Source organism: Condylura cristata, unplaced genomic scaffold, assembly GCF_000260355.1.
Source record: "Condylura cristata isolate star-nosed mole 26May11 unplaced genomic scaffold, ConCri1.0 scaffold00013, whole genome shotgun sequence".
Taxonomy (NCBI): Eukaryota; Metazoa; Chordata; class Mammalia; order Eulipotyphla; family Talpidae; genus Condylura; species Condylura cristata.
Window position 1 is genome coordinate 47,848,064 of NW_004567114.1, and position 17,131 is coordinate 47,865,194.

General features: G+C 36.6%; 1 protein-coding gene across 2 annotated transcripts in view; it reads right to left on the reverse strand.

Moving 5' to 3' along the window:
* KIAA0391 (KIAA0391 ortholog) overlaps window positions 1-17,131 on the reverse strand; it is a 97,793-nt gene that overhangs the window by 45,498 nt on the left and 35,164 nt on the right. For both annotated transcript variants that reach the window (XM_012724650.1, XM_004681938.2), the window contains exon 5: window positions 16,221-16,328. In XM_012724650.1, the coding sequence (XP_012580104.1) occupies window positions 16,221-16,328 (108 nt within the window). The remainder of the gene's footprint in view (window positions 1-16,220; window positions 16,329-17,131) is intronic.

Sequence of the window (17,131 nt, forward strand, 5' to 3'; positions counted from 1 at the left end):
ACTGCACCACCAGGGAGGGCCCAGTTTCCTGCATTCTTAAATAAATGGTCTGAATGTAAACATTTGTTTGGTATATTAGGCTGCTACCCCTAAAGTTAAAAAAAAAAAAAAAAGGAAACATAGTTCCTGAAGAAATTTCAAAGACAGGTTTCCATGTGCTATTAATAATCCTAGTAATAGGAAATTATAGAGGTTAAAATCAGCACACTGATTACAATGAGTTCATGCATCAGAATATCAACACTGACAAATAATAAATGTATAATCTCTACAGAGCAGAAAACTTTCTAAGGGAGCATTTGACCATTAAGAAATAATTAACATAATTTTTACATCTTAAAATGGAAATGGAATAGATCTTGGGAAACAATATAGTTTATGATCTCAAGAACAGCAACAACAACAACAACAAACCCTTAAGATTTCTACTTAAGAAAGAAGGCCCAGAATTGAGGCCCAGGAAAATTCAAGTCTTAAGTAAGATCATCCAGTCAAATAAACTGATCGTGTGCAGTTCTTATAGACTGAAGTCTTTTTGTGAGTATGATTATCTTCCCGCTTCTTTAAAGCTTTCCCTCTTCAAACTGGAGAGGGAAAAAAACTAACAACAGTGTCCTCTACCAATTCAATTAACTAACAGCATCTCCTCACTCTTGTCCCATCTAATGACCTCAAGGCTTCAGGGATATAATAACACCATTCACCAAAGAGACTGAAGAACCAAAATTACCCTGTACATTGCAAGCATTGTAATGCAACTATTCTATTGCAACTATGTGGAAGCTTATGGAGCGAAAACACAAATTAAACTTTCCATAAGTCTGAAAATACACTTTGAATCAAATACTCATTTAACAATTTTTTTCCATACCTACCACATATCAGATATTGGGTTGCATATTCAGAGTCCTAAAACAGGAAAATGGTGCCAGCCATCACAATTTCTCTAAGTGCAACTGTGTATGACCAGTGTTATGACAGAGATGAGAGAAGCTGCTGGGCGAGCACACAGCAGGCCAACTTCCTAGATGGAAGAGGACCCTAAATATGATGATTGTAGGGGGCCAGTATGGGGATGCGAAGACTTTCTGAGAAGTAGACAGAAATTAGTCATACTAAAGAAACTTTGTATACAGGGGCACAAAACTATGGTGAAAAACAGGGTGAACTGTTTGGTAGACAAGTTTCTATTTTAAGGCCATGTCAGTATCTATACAAATCAAACAACCACCAGTGGCTTTCCTTGTACTTCTAAAGCTGTTTTTCTCTGTTAAAACAAAAGTTGTGTAAAAAATTGGCAGTCTGGGGCCCTCCCTGGTGGCGCAGCGGGTTAAAGCACAGCACTGAGAAACTTAGGCCACTTCCACATGAGTTCGATCCCTGCCTGCCCTGAAGGAGATCCACGTGGCGTGGCAGACCTCTCCTGACCCGCCCGCTGCTCCCCTTAGTAGTGTACTTCGTCAATCTGCCTGTTCTGCTTCCCACTCTGTCCCTGGTGAATCCTCTCACCCTCCGCATCTCTGGCCTGTACCCCAGTTCTGTATGAATAAATAAATAAATCTTAAAAAAAAATTGGCAGTCTATAGAAAGAGAATATAATAAAGTGTTGTTCAAACAATATAACAAAGTAAAATGTAAATAATACCTCAGAAGACTATTATGAGGAGTAAATGAGACAGTAAAGAAAGGAACTCGAAACAGTTCCTGGAATATGTGAAATTCATAGTAAATGTTAGCAAAAACTAAGAAAAAATATGCTGGGTCACTGTGGATAAGTTAACTGGAAATACCACAAACGCTTAATATTTCTGAACAAGTGGATAGAAATCAATTGAACTAAAAATGTAAGCAATAATACTTGTAATTTCTGAATACAGAGTAACCAGTACAATGAACATGTTGGCCATAGTCTTTTTTTTTTTTTTTTTATTACAGTCTCTTACTTTCCCTAAAAGACAGTAAAATCCTTGAGGATAGACACTCCACTTCTACCTTTGTACTTTTGATATACCCAGCACACAGCCTTAAAACAAGGAGGTCCTCAAAAAATAGTTGATGACTAAAATGATTAGAAGATTCTGATCAATGTAGCTAGAGTCAGGGAAGAGACTAAAGAATGTGGTCTCTTTGTACCACAGCGATATCTCTCAAAAATGTATTAAAATTATCATGTAGTCAGAATGTGACTTATTAATAAATTGAATACTATTCTTAAGAGGTAATTCAGTGAATAAGAGCACAGAAGTCTCACCATATGCCTTATTGAGGACCCAGCATTAAACATGAGATCTTGTGATCTCATTGACCCATTTCTTGTTCAGAGGAAATTTTTTTTTTCTCTTTTACAAATCTTTTCCCATTACTTTCCAGTAATAAGACCATGTGACATTATCACCTACAACAAAGATTTAAAGAACTAAAAAAGCTGAAAAGAAGAATAGTAAGTAGAACAACATATTACCTAAAAATATCAACTGTTTTTCATAGGAAGTCCTTTGTGGTTGTCAGATTAAAGGAGATAATAGACACCATTTGTGAGACACAAGCTCAAGGTAACTGTACAAAATGTTTGCTTTTGTAGATCAAGCTTAACAAAATACAAAGTATTTTACTATCTAAAGTTAATTTACTGTACAAAACACTAAAGGGGCCCTATCTGGTGGTGCATCAGGTTAAAGTATAGCACTATGAAGCTATCGTAGACACTGTAGCACGAGTTTGAACCCCGACCCGGGGGGGGGGGGAGGTGACCCACAAGGCGTGGCAGAACTGTTCTGACCCGCCTACTGCTTCCCTTAGCAGTGTATTTCAGTTCAATCTGCCTGTTCTGCTCCCCCACTCTGTCTTTGGTGAATCCTCTCACCCCCACATCTCTGGTCCATACCCCAGTTCTGTATATATAAATAAATAAATCTTTTTTTTTTTTTAAATGAAAAACACTAAAAAAACCACAACAATTAATTTTGTATACCCATTATGGCTCTCTTGGAACAAATGAATTGATGACTCAAAAATACCAGAAAGTTATGCTTTTAAGGCAGTATTTTTCCAATTATATTCTGAAGAACTAGTATGTCCTTTAAAAGAGCCTGTAAAAAAGTTCCACAGTCAAATAATATATCCTCTCTTGGAAAATACCAGCATATATTGTGTTCTCCTCCCTTCTTCATTGCCTATTTGAGGCTTTAGGTGCTATGACTCTTCACCTTCTCAGATACTTTACACTATCGCTTACATATTTAGCTCCAACCCCTCACCTGGATCCTCTTTCACTTGACTACCCTCCTAACTCCCTTCCAGATACTGCCCTAGTTCTGTCCTTCCCACTTCACTGTCTCCATCTCATTTACTCCTGTAATAATTAATGGCTGTGTGTATGTATGTGTGTAATACTTCTGCTCCTGGTCCCTAGCACAGAGCTCCTAAATCCCTTTTAATTTCCTGGGTGACAGGAGTGTCTTTTGTTCTAATGAAGTGATTGTTAATGGGTTCCTGAGTAACTTCAGAATGGGGGCTAGTCACCACAAAGACCAAGCAAGGATTATAAGTTTGGTACTTTCCAGTCCTCCCCATCCTTGAGGAAGGAGAAAAGGGCTGGAAAATGAGCTAATGATTGATCATACCTATGAAATGAAGTCTCTATAAAAATAAAAGTTGGGATTCAGTGAACTGCTGGTTGGTGAACACATCTTTATCTTGGGAGGGTAGAGCAGCCCAACTTTACAGAGATGGAAGCTCCTGCACTCAGGATCCTCTGGACTTTGCCCTATGTATTTCTTCATTTGTCTGCTCACTTGTATCCCTTGTTATAACCATTATTACATAATAAGCTATTAATTGAAAGTGTTCCCTGAGTTCTGTAAGCCCTTCAGCAAATAATTAAACCTGAGGAAGAGTTATGGAAACCTCTGATTTATAGCTATTCAGTCAGAAGTACAGGTGAAAACCTGGGACTTGCAACTTCAGCTGAGGGACATGAGAAGACTTGTGGGACTAAGCTCTTAACCAATGGAGTCTGCATTAATTCCAGTTAGTGTCAGAATTTGAATTCATCTGTTGGATACCCAACTAGTATTGCAGAGAATTGCCTGAAGTCTGGAAAACCTACACATATGGAGACAGAAATTAGGTGTTGAGTGTTCTGTGTGATTAGTAGAGAAGCACAGGAGTGTGTATTCGTTATAAACCCCTCAACCCACTCCAATCTGGCTGCTGGTCCTTCCCTCCATCTCCATATTTTATTCTATGGTCATTAATGATCAAATAGCCAAACACAGCTCCTGATACTCATGCCCTGTGATGGCTCTTCAGTATCTGACAATGTTAACCCCTGCCTCACTCTTGAAACACTTTCTCCCTGGCTGCCATAGTAGCATACTCTTCTAGTTTACTTCAGACCTCTGCAGCCACACCATCTCTATTGAAAGCTTATCCTCTTCTATATCAGAACTTCCTTAAGTTCCATCCCAGAACTTCTCCATTCTATTCCATACATCTTCAATGGCTATAAGAGAAATGGTTTAAGAGAAAAATTTCTATTGTCTTCACAATCCCCATTCTGCACTCCAGGACTATACACCCAACTACCTATTAGGTGTTTTTCTTTGGACACTCCAAAGGATCAATTCAACGTATCTAAAGCCAGATTCATGATTTCCCCTCCAAATCTCTGCCAAATTTTTGCAGTAAAATGGCATTACTGGGCCATCCCTGGTGGCACAATGGGTTAGGAAGCAGCACTGCAAGCTAGCTGCAGCTGCTTCAGTGCGGGTTCGATCCCTGGCCCCCAAGGTGATCCACATGGCACAGCACACCTCTCCTGGCCCGCCCGCTGATCCCCTCAGCAGTGTATTTCAGTGATCTGCCTGTTCCGCTCCCCACTCTGTCTCTGGTGAAGCCTCTCACCGCCCCTGTGCCTCTGACGTGTACCTCAGTTCTGTATGCACAAATAAATAAATCTTTAAAAAAAAAATGGCTTTACTATTTATGCAGGTAAACAAACCCATACCTTCCTCCTCAGTGACTTTTGCTCATTCACACTCCCATCTCACCCCACCACCATCTAGTTTATTACCAAAGTCTCTGCTTTATTTCTTAAATATTTGAAGATTCAGCTACTTGCTATTTAACCAGTCTCTCCCTCTTTAAATCTGTCTTTCTATGCTTCATTCTCAGTACTTTCAATTCATCAAGTTCTCTCTATCATTTCAGGGAATAGTCATGTCCATTTTGATGTTTGCTTTTCATACACGACTCCATAACTGATTCCTTTAATACCCACTGATTCCTGTTTCATTTCTGCCTGTTTTTGTTTCATATTTTCTTGTGCATCTAAAACAGCATATATTCATCATTTGGATCTAAGCTCACTAAAACATACTTTAATATATATATATACACACACATATATATAAAATATTAAAGTATTTTATATTTTAACCCCTTGTGCCACTGGAGGATCCCCATATTTTAAAATATTTAAAACTTTCATAGAATTAATTTCATCTGAAATTACACTTAATTATTGATTCTGTTGGTTGCCTCTTTAGAATTGAGTTCTTCCACATTTTGGAAAATTTTGGTTTATAGACTTATTTTCATTTCAAGTTGAAGATTCTGTTGGTTCTCTCTTTCATGTTCTCTCTCTTCTTAACTTTATCTATGCCCAGAAATTTTGGGATTACTTGCTTCCATAGTTCCTAAATCCCATGTAGAGATTGGAAATATCAGAGATCTAGTTACTGACAGGTTGTTAGGCTCTTTTTTATGTCTTCATTCCTAGGGCTTGCAGCTAGTTAACTGTAAGCCCTAACTTCAAATTCAGCAGATTCTTGTTGATTTGTATAAGATACCAATTATCTTAGAAAGTGATTATGTTATATACTTAAATCCCATCAAATAAAATGTTATAGTGAAACAAAACCTTTTTGGTTCTGAGTTATATAAAACAAACATTGGGTTGTTTTGTGTCATATTAAAATAAAAATACATGGAAAGAACAATAAGACAATCATTTCTAAAGTGGCCCAAAACAATGTAAATAAAGTTCTATTTGTGTTTTATAGTTATTCTATAAATCTCAAAATATCCTAATTTTGAAATGAGACAGCAAGATTGACAGCTTAAACTTTTAGGGGACATTTGGGGTGAGGGATGTCACCAAGGTAAAAAAAAAAAAAGAAAGAGAGACTTAGTAGTTCCATGTTGGTAGGTTAAAAGAGAGAGAGGGGACAGAACAGTATACTTATACAGGGTATAATGCTCAATGGGCACAGAGTAGAAAACCTAGTGGATATAAAGAACGAAGAATGAAGTCAAATCTTAGGACAGCATGGAGAAGCAGCAGAACAAAGAAACAAAGAAAAAGACTCCCATCTATTTCTTCTATAGCAACACACCTAAACAACTATATGTCTTTTTATGAGAAATACATAAAAGTGGTTTCTCTCTATATTTATAAACTTATTAAAGAGAAGTCTGAGACATGAAGAATAATTTCAAATGATTTATGTAAATACTATGCCCTCAAGGAGGTGGAGCATAACTGGTCTCTCTTCAAGCATGGGCTGCACACAGCAACTTCCTTCCAAAAATTATAATACAAAAAGGTAGAAAAAGAATAACTTCACATGAAGAAAGATGACAAATAATTCCACAGTCAAGTGGTTAAAGTTAACATTAACAGGGTCCTCTGTTGTGGCACAATAGGTTAAAGCACAGCACTGTGAAGCTATCTCAGCCACTTCAGCATGAGTTCAATCCCTGGCCAGGGAGGTGACTCACATAGCGTGGCAGACCTCTCCTGTCTCACCCACTGCTCCCCTCAGCAGTGTGGATCTGCCTGTTTTGCTCCCTACTCTGTCTCTGGTGAATCCTCCCATCCCCCATACCTCTTACCTGTACCCCAGTTCTGCATGCATAAATAAATATTTTTTAAAAAGTTAACATTAACAGTGATGTCTTTTAATATGTGAGAGTGATCTTCCTCCCTCAAACCTATAACCCCACTGTAATCATGAGAAAAACATCACAGAAATCTCAACTGAGTGACATTTTACATGATACCTGAGAAATAGTCCTGAAACTGTCCAGGTTATCAAATTCAAATAAGAGCTGAGAACTGCTGCAGTCAAGAGGAGACTAATGAGATATGCCAATTAAATGTAATGAGGTATACTGGATGGGACCTTGGACAGCAAAGTCAGGATGTAGAAAACTGTGGAATGACAACCTAGACTGAATACTGACCTTACCAGTTAGTAGTTTCCCCATTGTAAAATGGAAATAATAGTACCCACCCTCATGGAATTGTGTAGATTACATGAAACAATGATTCTTATTACATAGAGTTCAAACTAACTAACTATGTTAGTAGGTTCTACCATGGTTTTCATCTCCATGGTCAATGACAACCATGAGTAGATTAAAACCATGTACAGCACCTGTGATTAAAGACACCATACTCTGAGAGTGATTGAGGGTACAGGATGGGGCAAAACCACCCTATACAATGGTTAATCCCCACAGTCTGGCATCTTTGCACAAAGTGTCCCTCTTGAGTTGTTAGTTAGAAATCAAAGAGTAAGGAACCAAATATTATGATTGCTATACGACATTTTTCTCTCTGACATCAAAGTGATAATCAGGTAATGGACATTAAAATTAAACTGACAAAAATACTACAAATTAAGGATTTGGTATATTTAAATGTTTTTACAACTATGGGAACTATGTGGCTTTGCAATTTTCACTTTCAAGTTCTTATTTTGGTAAAAGATTGATACTGATAAAACATCTTATGTGTTAGGTCCAGGGAAGCCCAGGGGGAAGTTAAGGACTACACCAGGGCAGAAACTTAAAGACCAGGAGCCTGCCTAGTGACTAACCATCACCTGACCAGAGCAGGAGAAAGGGCCTGAAAAAGTCAGTAGCACAAAAACAAGGAAATACAACTCCAAATAGGCCAAAGTGTCCCACTAAGGTGTATAAAAAGCCTGCTTCTCACCAGTACCACTGCAATACCTGCCACACACGTGGGTAGGTATTACCCAAGAGCACAATAAATTTCCTTCCTTGACTTTTGCTCTCGTCTCTTGTCTCCTCGTCTCTCTCTCTCTCTCTTACTCACAAAACCTTTTATTATGTACATTTTACAAGGTTATTTTGGACCATATGATATAAGAAACTACTGTTTCCGTCTATCTTCCAAGGTTACACTCATAAGATCGTTATCTATTTTCTCTTTCCTAAACAAAGTTTTCAAGAATTTTTCTTACTATTTATCATAATAAGTGGAGATATTTTTTCTCGAGAGAGAGATCTACTGCAGTTGAGAAGTTTCAATTTAGCTTAATTCTGTATAAGCAATTTCTAGGCATTTACAGCTTAAACAATATTGAGTGTAAAAAATACTCTATTGACTAAATTAAATGATACTATGTTGAGTTTAGTATTTGATACAAATATATTACAAACATGAAAAACAATTTTGATGCCCAAACTATCCTGAGTATTTCTTCAGATCTTAAGAGTGCTTACTACATAGGAGGTATTTGAGGGATAAATGCTTTCTAAGCAGATTGTTAAAAACTGTAATGAATTACAATTACAAAAATTTTAAACAAGGTCTAGCACTGTTGTGGGTTACTGTGCATCTAAAGTGAAAATCAGCTTGCCTAAAGAGGTCAAGAAGCATGAGACTTGTTACCTGGCCTTCTCACAAGCCAGAGAGCAACAGCTATACTAAGTTAGTGAGTCCTCTTCAGTACCATGAGAGCCCTTCTCAAGCTCATATACTGTTCTTCTGACTCCTTTATTGCTGATGCTTGCACAATCCATTTACCTGGTCATAACAAGAATGTTGTGAAAGCACTCAGAGTGCCCATACGGCACTATACCATGAGGCTCCTAGGAAAAAATCTATTTGATTTAAATATTAGGATTAAGGGTACTTTACCCTGAATAAACTGTTTCCAAATTAAGTTTGTGAATTAAGTGAATCCTGCATATTAATGTGTGTATAATGAAAATAACTTTTGTGGAACGATATGTCAGATTTAGGTTACTTTTTGTGTGATATTTAGCACTCTCTCCCCCTCATCCCATCTCTTTTGAGAGATGTTTATTATGGGAGTAAGGGGTGCTAATGAATGATGTACAGCCAGATAAAAGGATGAACCTCTCTCTCTTTGGTGATTATGTTCACCTTCAATTTTGATGACAGAATTTACAGTTTTTTGCTCTTATTTTAACTTTATCTTAAGTTTACTTTATTTTTGCACTGTATACATTATTACAACCATCGTATCTCTTATAGGGCAAAGTAAGGTAGAAATAACTTATAATTAAAGAATATCCATTTTGGACAAAGGTAAATACTCAAAGGAAGTATATAACCTTCCTAATACTATCCAGAAAAAAAATCTAATGAAACACTGCAAAAATGCCAAAGATCTGAACTGATCTTAATTGTATATTACCTTTCAATCGTAAAAAACCTGAAACAGAAACTATTTTAAAAGGGAGAAATGTTAAACATATTAATAAAATTAAAGGTCAACAAAGTATTATCAATGTAAAAATAATTTGGTAGAATAATTTATATAGCTTCAAAACCATACTAAATAAATTTACTACTCACTCTGGAATTGCTGTTTACAAAGTTAAAAAAAATTTAAAATAAGGTTTGGTTAAGAGGTTATAGCATATTTCTCAGAGGTAGCCTCTACCTACCACATTCCTGAAGATTGTGTTTTAAAATACTGCTATAGAAGCAAGGTACACACAATGATGATTCACAAAGGCGTCTTACCACACCCTAAAATAGCTATCACACAAACATTATCAGTGACACATCAATAGAAGAATGAACTTGCCATTAACATTTTGCCAGAGCAAAAACAGATATGAGTGCTTGGCAACACTGTGTTCCAAACAACGCTGACCTAAGACAGCTGATCACTTGACTAAAGCAATTGAGGAAATTTTGTTTCAAACACTATGCATCGTATACCTTTTTGGGATATTTTAGAAAAGAAAGGGTTATGAGGGCCAAGTCACTATAGTAACTTTGCCTGGTTTCATTTCTATTTCTGCTTATTCCCATGATCACTTTACTAGCAGTTAGTAAATGTAAAGAACAATTCTAGGTGGAATAGACTATCCAGGAGTCACATGACAAAACGGCTCTTACACATGTCAAGTGGGACTGAGTAGAATGCACTTGGAAGGAAGTAAACTGAGTGTGGAATTATTTGCCCTGGGCAATACAACTTCCTTGAGTTATCATGCATGGTATAAAAGATAAAAAGTTAGAAGAAAAGAAAAAAGCATTTTTGTGTTCTTCAGTGAATTACACAAATTATTACTGGATAGGCATCTAATAAGGCCTATTCATTTCCCCAAAACACTTAGGTCACCCTTTTACAAGCAAATGTAACTATTTTTAAAATGAGGAGCCAAGGCTAGATCTATTTTCCATCTAGCCCTCATTTAATAAAGTTATAGGCTTGAGAAATCTTATTAGTCCTTCCTAAACTATAATGAAATGGAACTTAAGTGCTCCAGTATATCTTAAGATTCACAGGCTAAGTGTAGCTTCCACTGTTTTTGTTTTTTAATCTTAAGTATATGAATACATACTGACACTAACTTATTTGGGCAACTTCTTCAACTGGGCAAGGGAGAAACTGGAAATCCCATTGTTTCGATATTCCAAAGAATTACTTTTCAGTCTCAAATGTTTTCTAATTAGCATGTTCTCCTTGGGCTGCTTAACATATTTTAAAATATGTTAACATAACTACTTGATAACATAACTGTGGGTTATGGAAATATGGCAAACTGCTACTTGAAAATGGAAGAAGTATATTATTCTTAGGACCAAGTTTCAGTACCTAAAAATGAGTTTCATGTATTTAAAATAGATTTCTAATCTAAGATTCTTCTAAGATTTGTATTTGCAAAGCAGCATGGTATACTTTTGAGAAACTGTTTTTAACTTAATAGTGCTTCTCATAATGTGGTCTCCAAACTAGCAGTATCAGCATTACCTAAGAACTTTTTAGACTGTAAATACTTAGCCCCACCCCAGATGTTCTGAATCAGAAACTGGGTGCGGGTCACTAATCCTGTTTTAACAAGTCCTTCAGGTGATTCTGATGTACTGTTTAAGAATCAATAATCTACAATAGAGTAGAAACACTAACGGTTAAGTTTAATATACTAACGACTTACTTTGGGGCCTCCCTGGCACAAGGGGTTAAAGCACAGCATTATGAAGTTATCGCAGCCACTGCAGCATGAGTTCAACCACCCATTGGGGAGGTGACCCACATGGCGTGGCAGACCTCCTCTGTCTTTCCTGCTGCTCCCCTTAGCAGTGGACTTTGTCAATCTGGCTAATATGCTCCTCACTCTGTCTCTGGTGAATTCTCTCACTGCCCTTGTACCTCTGGCCTGTACCCCCGTTCTGTATACATAAATAAATAAATATTTAAATAAAACAAAAAAACACCGAATCACTTCTGTCCTTTTGAAAAAAAAAATATTGTTAACCTGTTGTTTAAAATTAAGTCTTCAATCACATATTATATCCAATCATTAGAAATCAACAAAATTTAAAGTGGCATAATTGAGTTTTCAACACCAGGGCTTAAAGTAGCAGGGGAAAAAAATTGTTCCAACACCTAGAGCAGTTGGGGGCAGTATGTTATTCAAATGAAATAATAGCAGCGAGATATGCAAGTTTTGAGATGGAAAGGATAAGACTGTTGGGATTTAAAAACGTAGTTCCTACCCTTCTTATGAACTTAGATGGGAATTTTTAAACAGTTGGGAGGAACTGAAGAAGCTGCCATGGGAAATGGCCCCAGACCTAATCATTTTTGAAACAGAGCTCATCTGTGGCAATTAAAGGCAGATATAAATTCTAAAAGAGCACACAAACAAATCTGCGCTGACATTCTAGTGGACAACAGCTAGTGCAGACTTGTGCCTTAAATCTTACAGATATCCTACAAACCCAGTGTTCAAGAAGAGCTGAAAACACCTCTCAGTGGCTAGGCGAATACTTTCTTATCTCACCTCTGCTCCTTTGCAGTAATTCAATAAATCTTCCTTTTCTACTTTCCATACTGTCTTTGGTGAATTCTTTTTTTTTTTTTTAAAAAGATTTATTTATTTGTTCATACAGGCATGATGTACTGGGGTACAGGCATGATGAGAGGCTTCACCAGAGACAGAGTGGGGAGCAGAAGAGGTAGATGGATGAAGTACACTGCTGAGGGGAGCAGCGGGCGGATCAGGAGAGGCCTGCCGCACCATATGGATCACCTCCAGGGCAGGTGGGGATTGAACTCATGCGGAAGTGGCTTTAGCTTCTTAGTGTAGTGCCTCAACCCGCTGCGCCACCAGGGAGGGCCCTTTTGGTGAATTCTTTAACCCACATGACAATCAGTGTCCTTCATTGTTATTCTCCTTCACAGGGCAAAGACCTTCTACCTCAAAAGTCAACCGATAAGGTCTAGTCTTCAAATAGGTGTATTTAAAGTTAAAGTGGTATCATAAAAATTCCACTTAAATATTTAATATTTGACTGTAGCTTCCTAGCTACTTTAACATTATTGAAACATAATTTCAAGCACAGTTGTCAAACTCTAACATTTCTACAGTTTGGACAAGAAAGTAAGCCTAGGACTACATACAGACAAAAACACTGAGCATAGCTTATTGTATCTTAGGTTTCTAATGGTATTGAAATATTTACAAGAAGTTATGTATATGAGCAGAAAGAAAGAAAGAAAGAAAATAACTTGGGTGGCAGGGGGAAAAAAAGAGAACTCACTGCCAAATACCCTTGACTCCATTTTTCTTTCATTGTAGTAAAACCAACTAAGAGATGGCAGTCAAAACCAACTCTGCAGTGTTTTTACAAAAGTACTTTCTATTCAATGCCCCAAGCACGCTGTAAGACTGAAAGCATTCAAAGTTAATACCTAGCCATAATTTTAAAAATTACATTATAAATTTTCATTCTGCTAAAGCCATTTTAACTAATTCCCCATTATCTACAAAAATAGGGAACAGAGTTCTTAACAGCTAGCAAAGTCAACTAAAATTGTTCTTTTACCCTTTGTAACACACTACTAAAGTTGCTGATGAACAAATAAAAAATGCAAGCTGCAAAAGGGGCAAGGAACAAAAACATCAGGACTGAATCATGGGTAGGTATCTGTGTGCTTATGGGGGGATAAAAAGAGAGAAAATACAGGATAAGAAGCTTTCCAGTCCTATTTTTTTCCTTCTAGGTAAAAGGTTAATATGTTGTCTCTGTTTGCCCAAGTGATCTCACTTTAGCGATTATTAATGATGACTTGATGGCTCAAAAGAAAAGCCCATCTTAAAATGAAAGTATTAATGAAGTATGAGTCAAAAAGAGTTTAGGATTCCAACCAAATCATTTCAGTTAAAAAAAGGATCTTTCCACACTGTAGTGAAGGAGTGTGGTATTGGAAAAACAGAAACAGAATCCAGGCAAGAGTCATGTTGAAATTCATCTCTAGCTCTTGGGTTAGTGTTTTGCACCAACCCAGCTGGTAGGTTCATTGTCAGTTCTTGCAGATGAAAAGGTAAATTTGGAGTCTTCAGAACATTTGTACAGGCTTTCAATACTATACCAGAGGTCAGACCAGCTATCTTGCTCAGCATTTCTGACTCTCTCCTCTCATCTGACCTCCAGCCTCAGAGTGACACCACACTTATACCCCTTTGCCATACATGTCCTTATTTACATATATGTATACCCCATGCTCTCTGGACCCAGGTGTCCATAACAGGTGCTCTTGCAAGACCGCAGGTGCTACTCATAGATGTTAATGGCAGGGGACAGCAAAAAAGCCTGATTTTAACTACCCTACAGCGAGCCAACAGTAACAACCTCAGTATAGTACTCACCAGAACTTTTCAAAAATACTAAATTGTCTTTCCTTCAAAGCATTACATAGGACTGCTTTCCCTATCCTAAACTCAGTAAGGTATCAGCTGTTGAATTTGCTGTTAATAAAATATGAACAAAAGGTATGGGTACCATTTCTAAGCAAAAGTTTTATGTGCCAGTATGTGCTTCACCACTTTTTCCCTCTGTCATAGCGACTGGCAATTTTTTAGAAAGTTATTCTGGGACCTGGAAGAGAAGGATGATGACATAGATAACCTACAATAGCAAGGACAATAATAATTCAGTGGTGTATGCCACAGAAATTTTGGGGTTATTACTGCAGCATGACCTAGTCTATCCTGACAAGTCTTTTAATTTTCCCTACACTGCTGATGTATTTCTTATTTAGCTACTCTACAGAGAAGTTAGCTATTTATTTAGAGACTCAAGTTCAGATTCTAAGCATCAGGGCAAAAAAGTGAAACTTCAGAGCTGCTTATAAAAGTCAAATTGCTTGTTCAATTTGGAACCCCAAATTGAAAAAATGTAAGATAGATCTGTCAGTTGGAAGGCTCTTTCATATGTTCACAATCAGTTGTCAGGGTGCCTGGAGGCTGACTGGTCTGAGACGACTTTGCTTATGTCTGGAGCCTTCACTGAGATGGCTGCTTGCTCAAGTTCTCCTACTTCTCTTTCTCTCCCTTCTCTCTCTCTCTCATGATCTCTTGAGTCTTTGAGTCCTGCAGACCTATTTCTAACACACTCTACTGGTCAAACAAGTCATAAGGCAAAGCCAGACTCCATCTCATGAGAGAAACTAGAAAGAATCTTTTGTAAGGACCGAAGTAACATGTGGGTGAGAGATGGTTCATTTGTAAAAAGAAATCCATGGTAGGGGTGTGTTTGGTGGGTGAAAGGGGTCAAAAGATACAAACCTCCAGTTAAAAAAACATGTAGGTCATGGAATAGGTGCTCAATAAACAGTAACTGAATCAAAATAATCTCCTGCTAAGATGCTAACTGTCCTTCTCAAAATCAAGCTATATAAATCATCCTTCAGTCACTCAGAAGAACCCTTCATTCTTTTTTATGTGTGTATATACAAGCTTTATATATATGTATGTATGTGTGTTTGCATGTATGTATGTATTTTTATATCACTGTTCCTTTTTTTTACAATGTTTTCTTTCTTTTCTCAGGTATTGCCCCCACAGAATTTCCACCACCAATTCGTCCATGCACCATCATCAGAGTCCCTTGTATTCTTTCTGCCCTTCCTTTGGTCTCTTTCCCTGCCCTTCCCCTGCAGAATGTCTGATTTGTTGTTATCTCTTCATTGTTGTTTTGTTTTTTGGTGTTTTTTAATTGAATCCTTCACTTTTAAAATAATGCAAACCAGTACCTTCTTTCTTTTGGAAATTTGAAATCAAATATTTTAAAGCAGGGTAGACCATATACTGAAAAAACATCTACAAGCTACATAGAAAGTCTTATCTTGCCCAGATTTATAGAAGGTTAAACAAGTGAATTAGAGAGGGCTCAGGCTAGTCCTTTCTGAATTTCAATATGCTCCAAAATATGTTTGCTTATCATGTACACAGGCTGTTTCTGTAAAAATGCAGACACTATAAATATGAGAACTAAAATTTTTCAATTTTCAAAAGAAAGCAGGCATAAATCTTTATGACCTTGGAAATGCAATGATTTTTTAAAGATATGGTACCAACATTACAGCAAAAAAATTAAAATTGGGCTTCATCAAAATTCAAAACTTTAGCATCTTAAAGGATACCACCAAGGAACTGAAATAAGAATCCAAATGGGAGAACACATTCACAAATCATCTAACTGGTAAAAGTCTAATATTCAGAATACAAATGAAAAAGTATAGCTTAGTAGAAGACAACCTTACTAAAACAGACAAACGATATAAAAAGACATTTTTCCAAAGAAGATACACAAATGTCTAATAAACACATGCAAAGCTGTTCGGTATCATGCATTATGAGGAAATGCTAGTCAATACCTCAATGAGATACCACTTCATGCACACTATGATGGTTATAATAAAAAAGACTGATAATAATAAGCCTTGGCGAATATGTGGAGAAATTCAAACTTTGTACTGCTAGATGGAAATTGGAGTAGTTAGCACTGTGGCAGCTGTAGAAGCTTATTTTTGGAGAAAGGAAAAATGAGAAGTGAAGAGATGCACAGATGATCACAAATGGGTATAATAAATATCTCTGGAGACTTACAATAACAAAATTAAACTTATACTTACAACTTGAGATTCACGGACTTTAGGAATCATTTTGGCAACATTGAGCCCATCAATGACAATATCAAAAGGAGGACAGTAGTTTACAAAGTTCTTAAATCTCTTAAGTTCCTGAAACAGAAAAAAATGAGAAAAAATATTAACAAGATTTTAGCAAAGACTTTATTATAAACTAACTGCTATCATTATAGTTATTATGATAACTCAAAATTTTCATTCCTTAAAATAATTTAGTATCACTGGCAAAATAGACATCTACAAGACATTCAAGCAAGGAAGGTGTGAACCACAAAAAAATGCCTAAAGTCCTTGATCAGTATATTCATGGAAGAGATTCAAAATGGCCTACTATAAAAGCAACAGCTGAAAGGCCTGAAGAGATTTACATTTATTATTCAGTACAGGGAATCAGAGCTTGGAGTCTGCACTCATCAAATTTAATAGCCTGCTAAAACAAACAAACAAACAAACAAACAATAAGCCAATAACCTCCAGAGGAAGATAACAAAATCTAGAAACTATGCTATGTATCCTTCATTATGTCTAATATACAGCTAAAAATTAATAAATATGGGAAGTAATAGGAAAACTTGACCCCTACTCAAGAAAAAAGGGTAATTGTTAAAAGTATGTATTTTTTTCACCTTTTAATGTCTTTAAAAGACAGGATTGTGTAAAGCAAAAATTACCATAACAATGTACTCCAGGACTTAAAACATAGGTAGATGTGGTATATATAATAATAATATAAAAACTAAGGGGTAAATGGAATTCTACAAGGTTCCTACATTTTATGTGAAATGGTACACCTAAACACTAAGTGGACTAGATTAAGTTAACGATTCATATTGTAAGCCCAAGACAAATATAAAATTGGTGCAGTAATGATAGCAACAAAAACCAAAAAAAAAAAA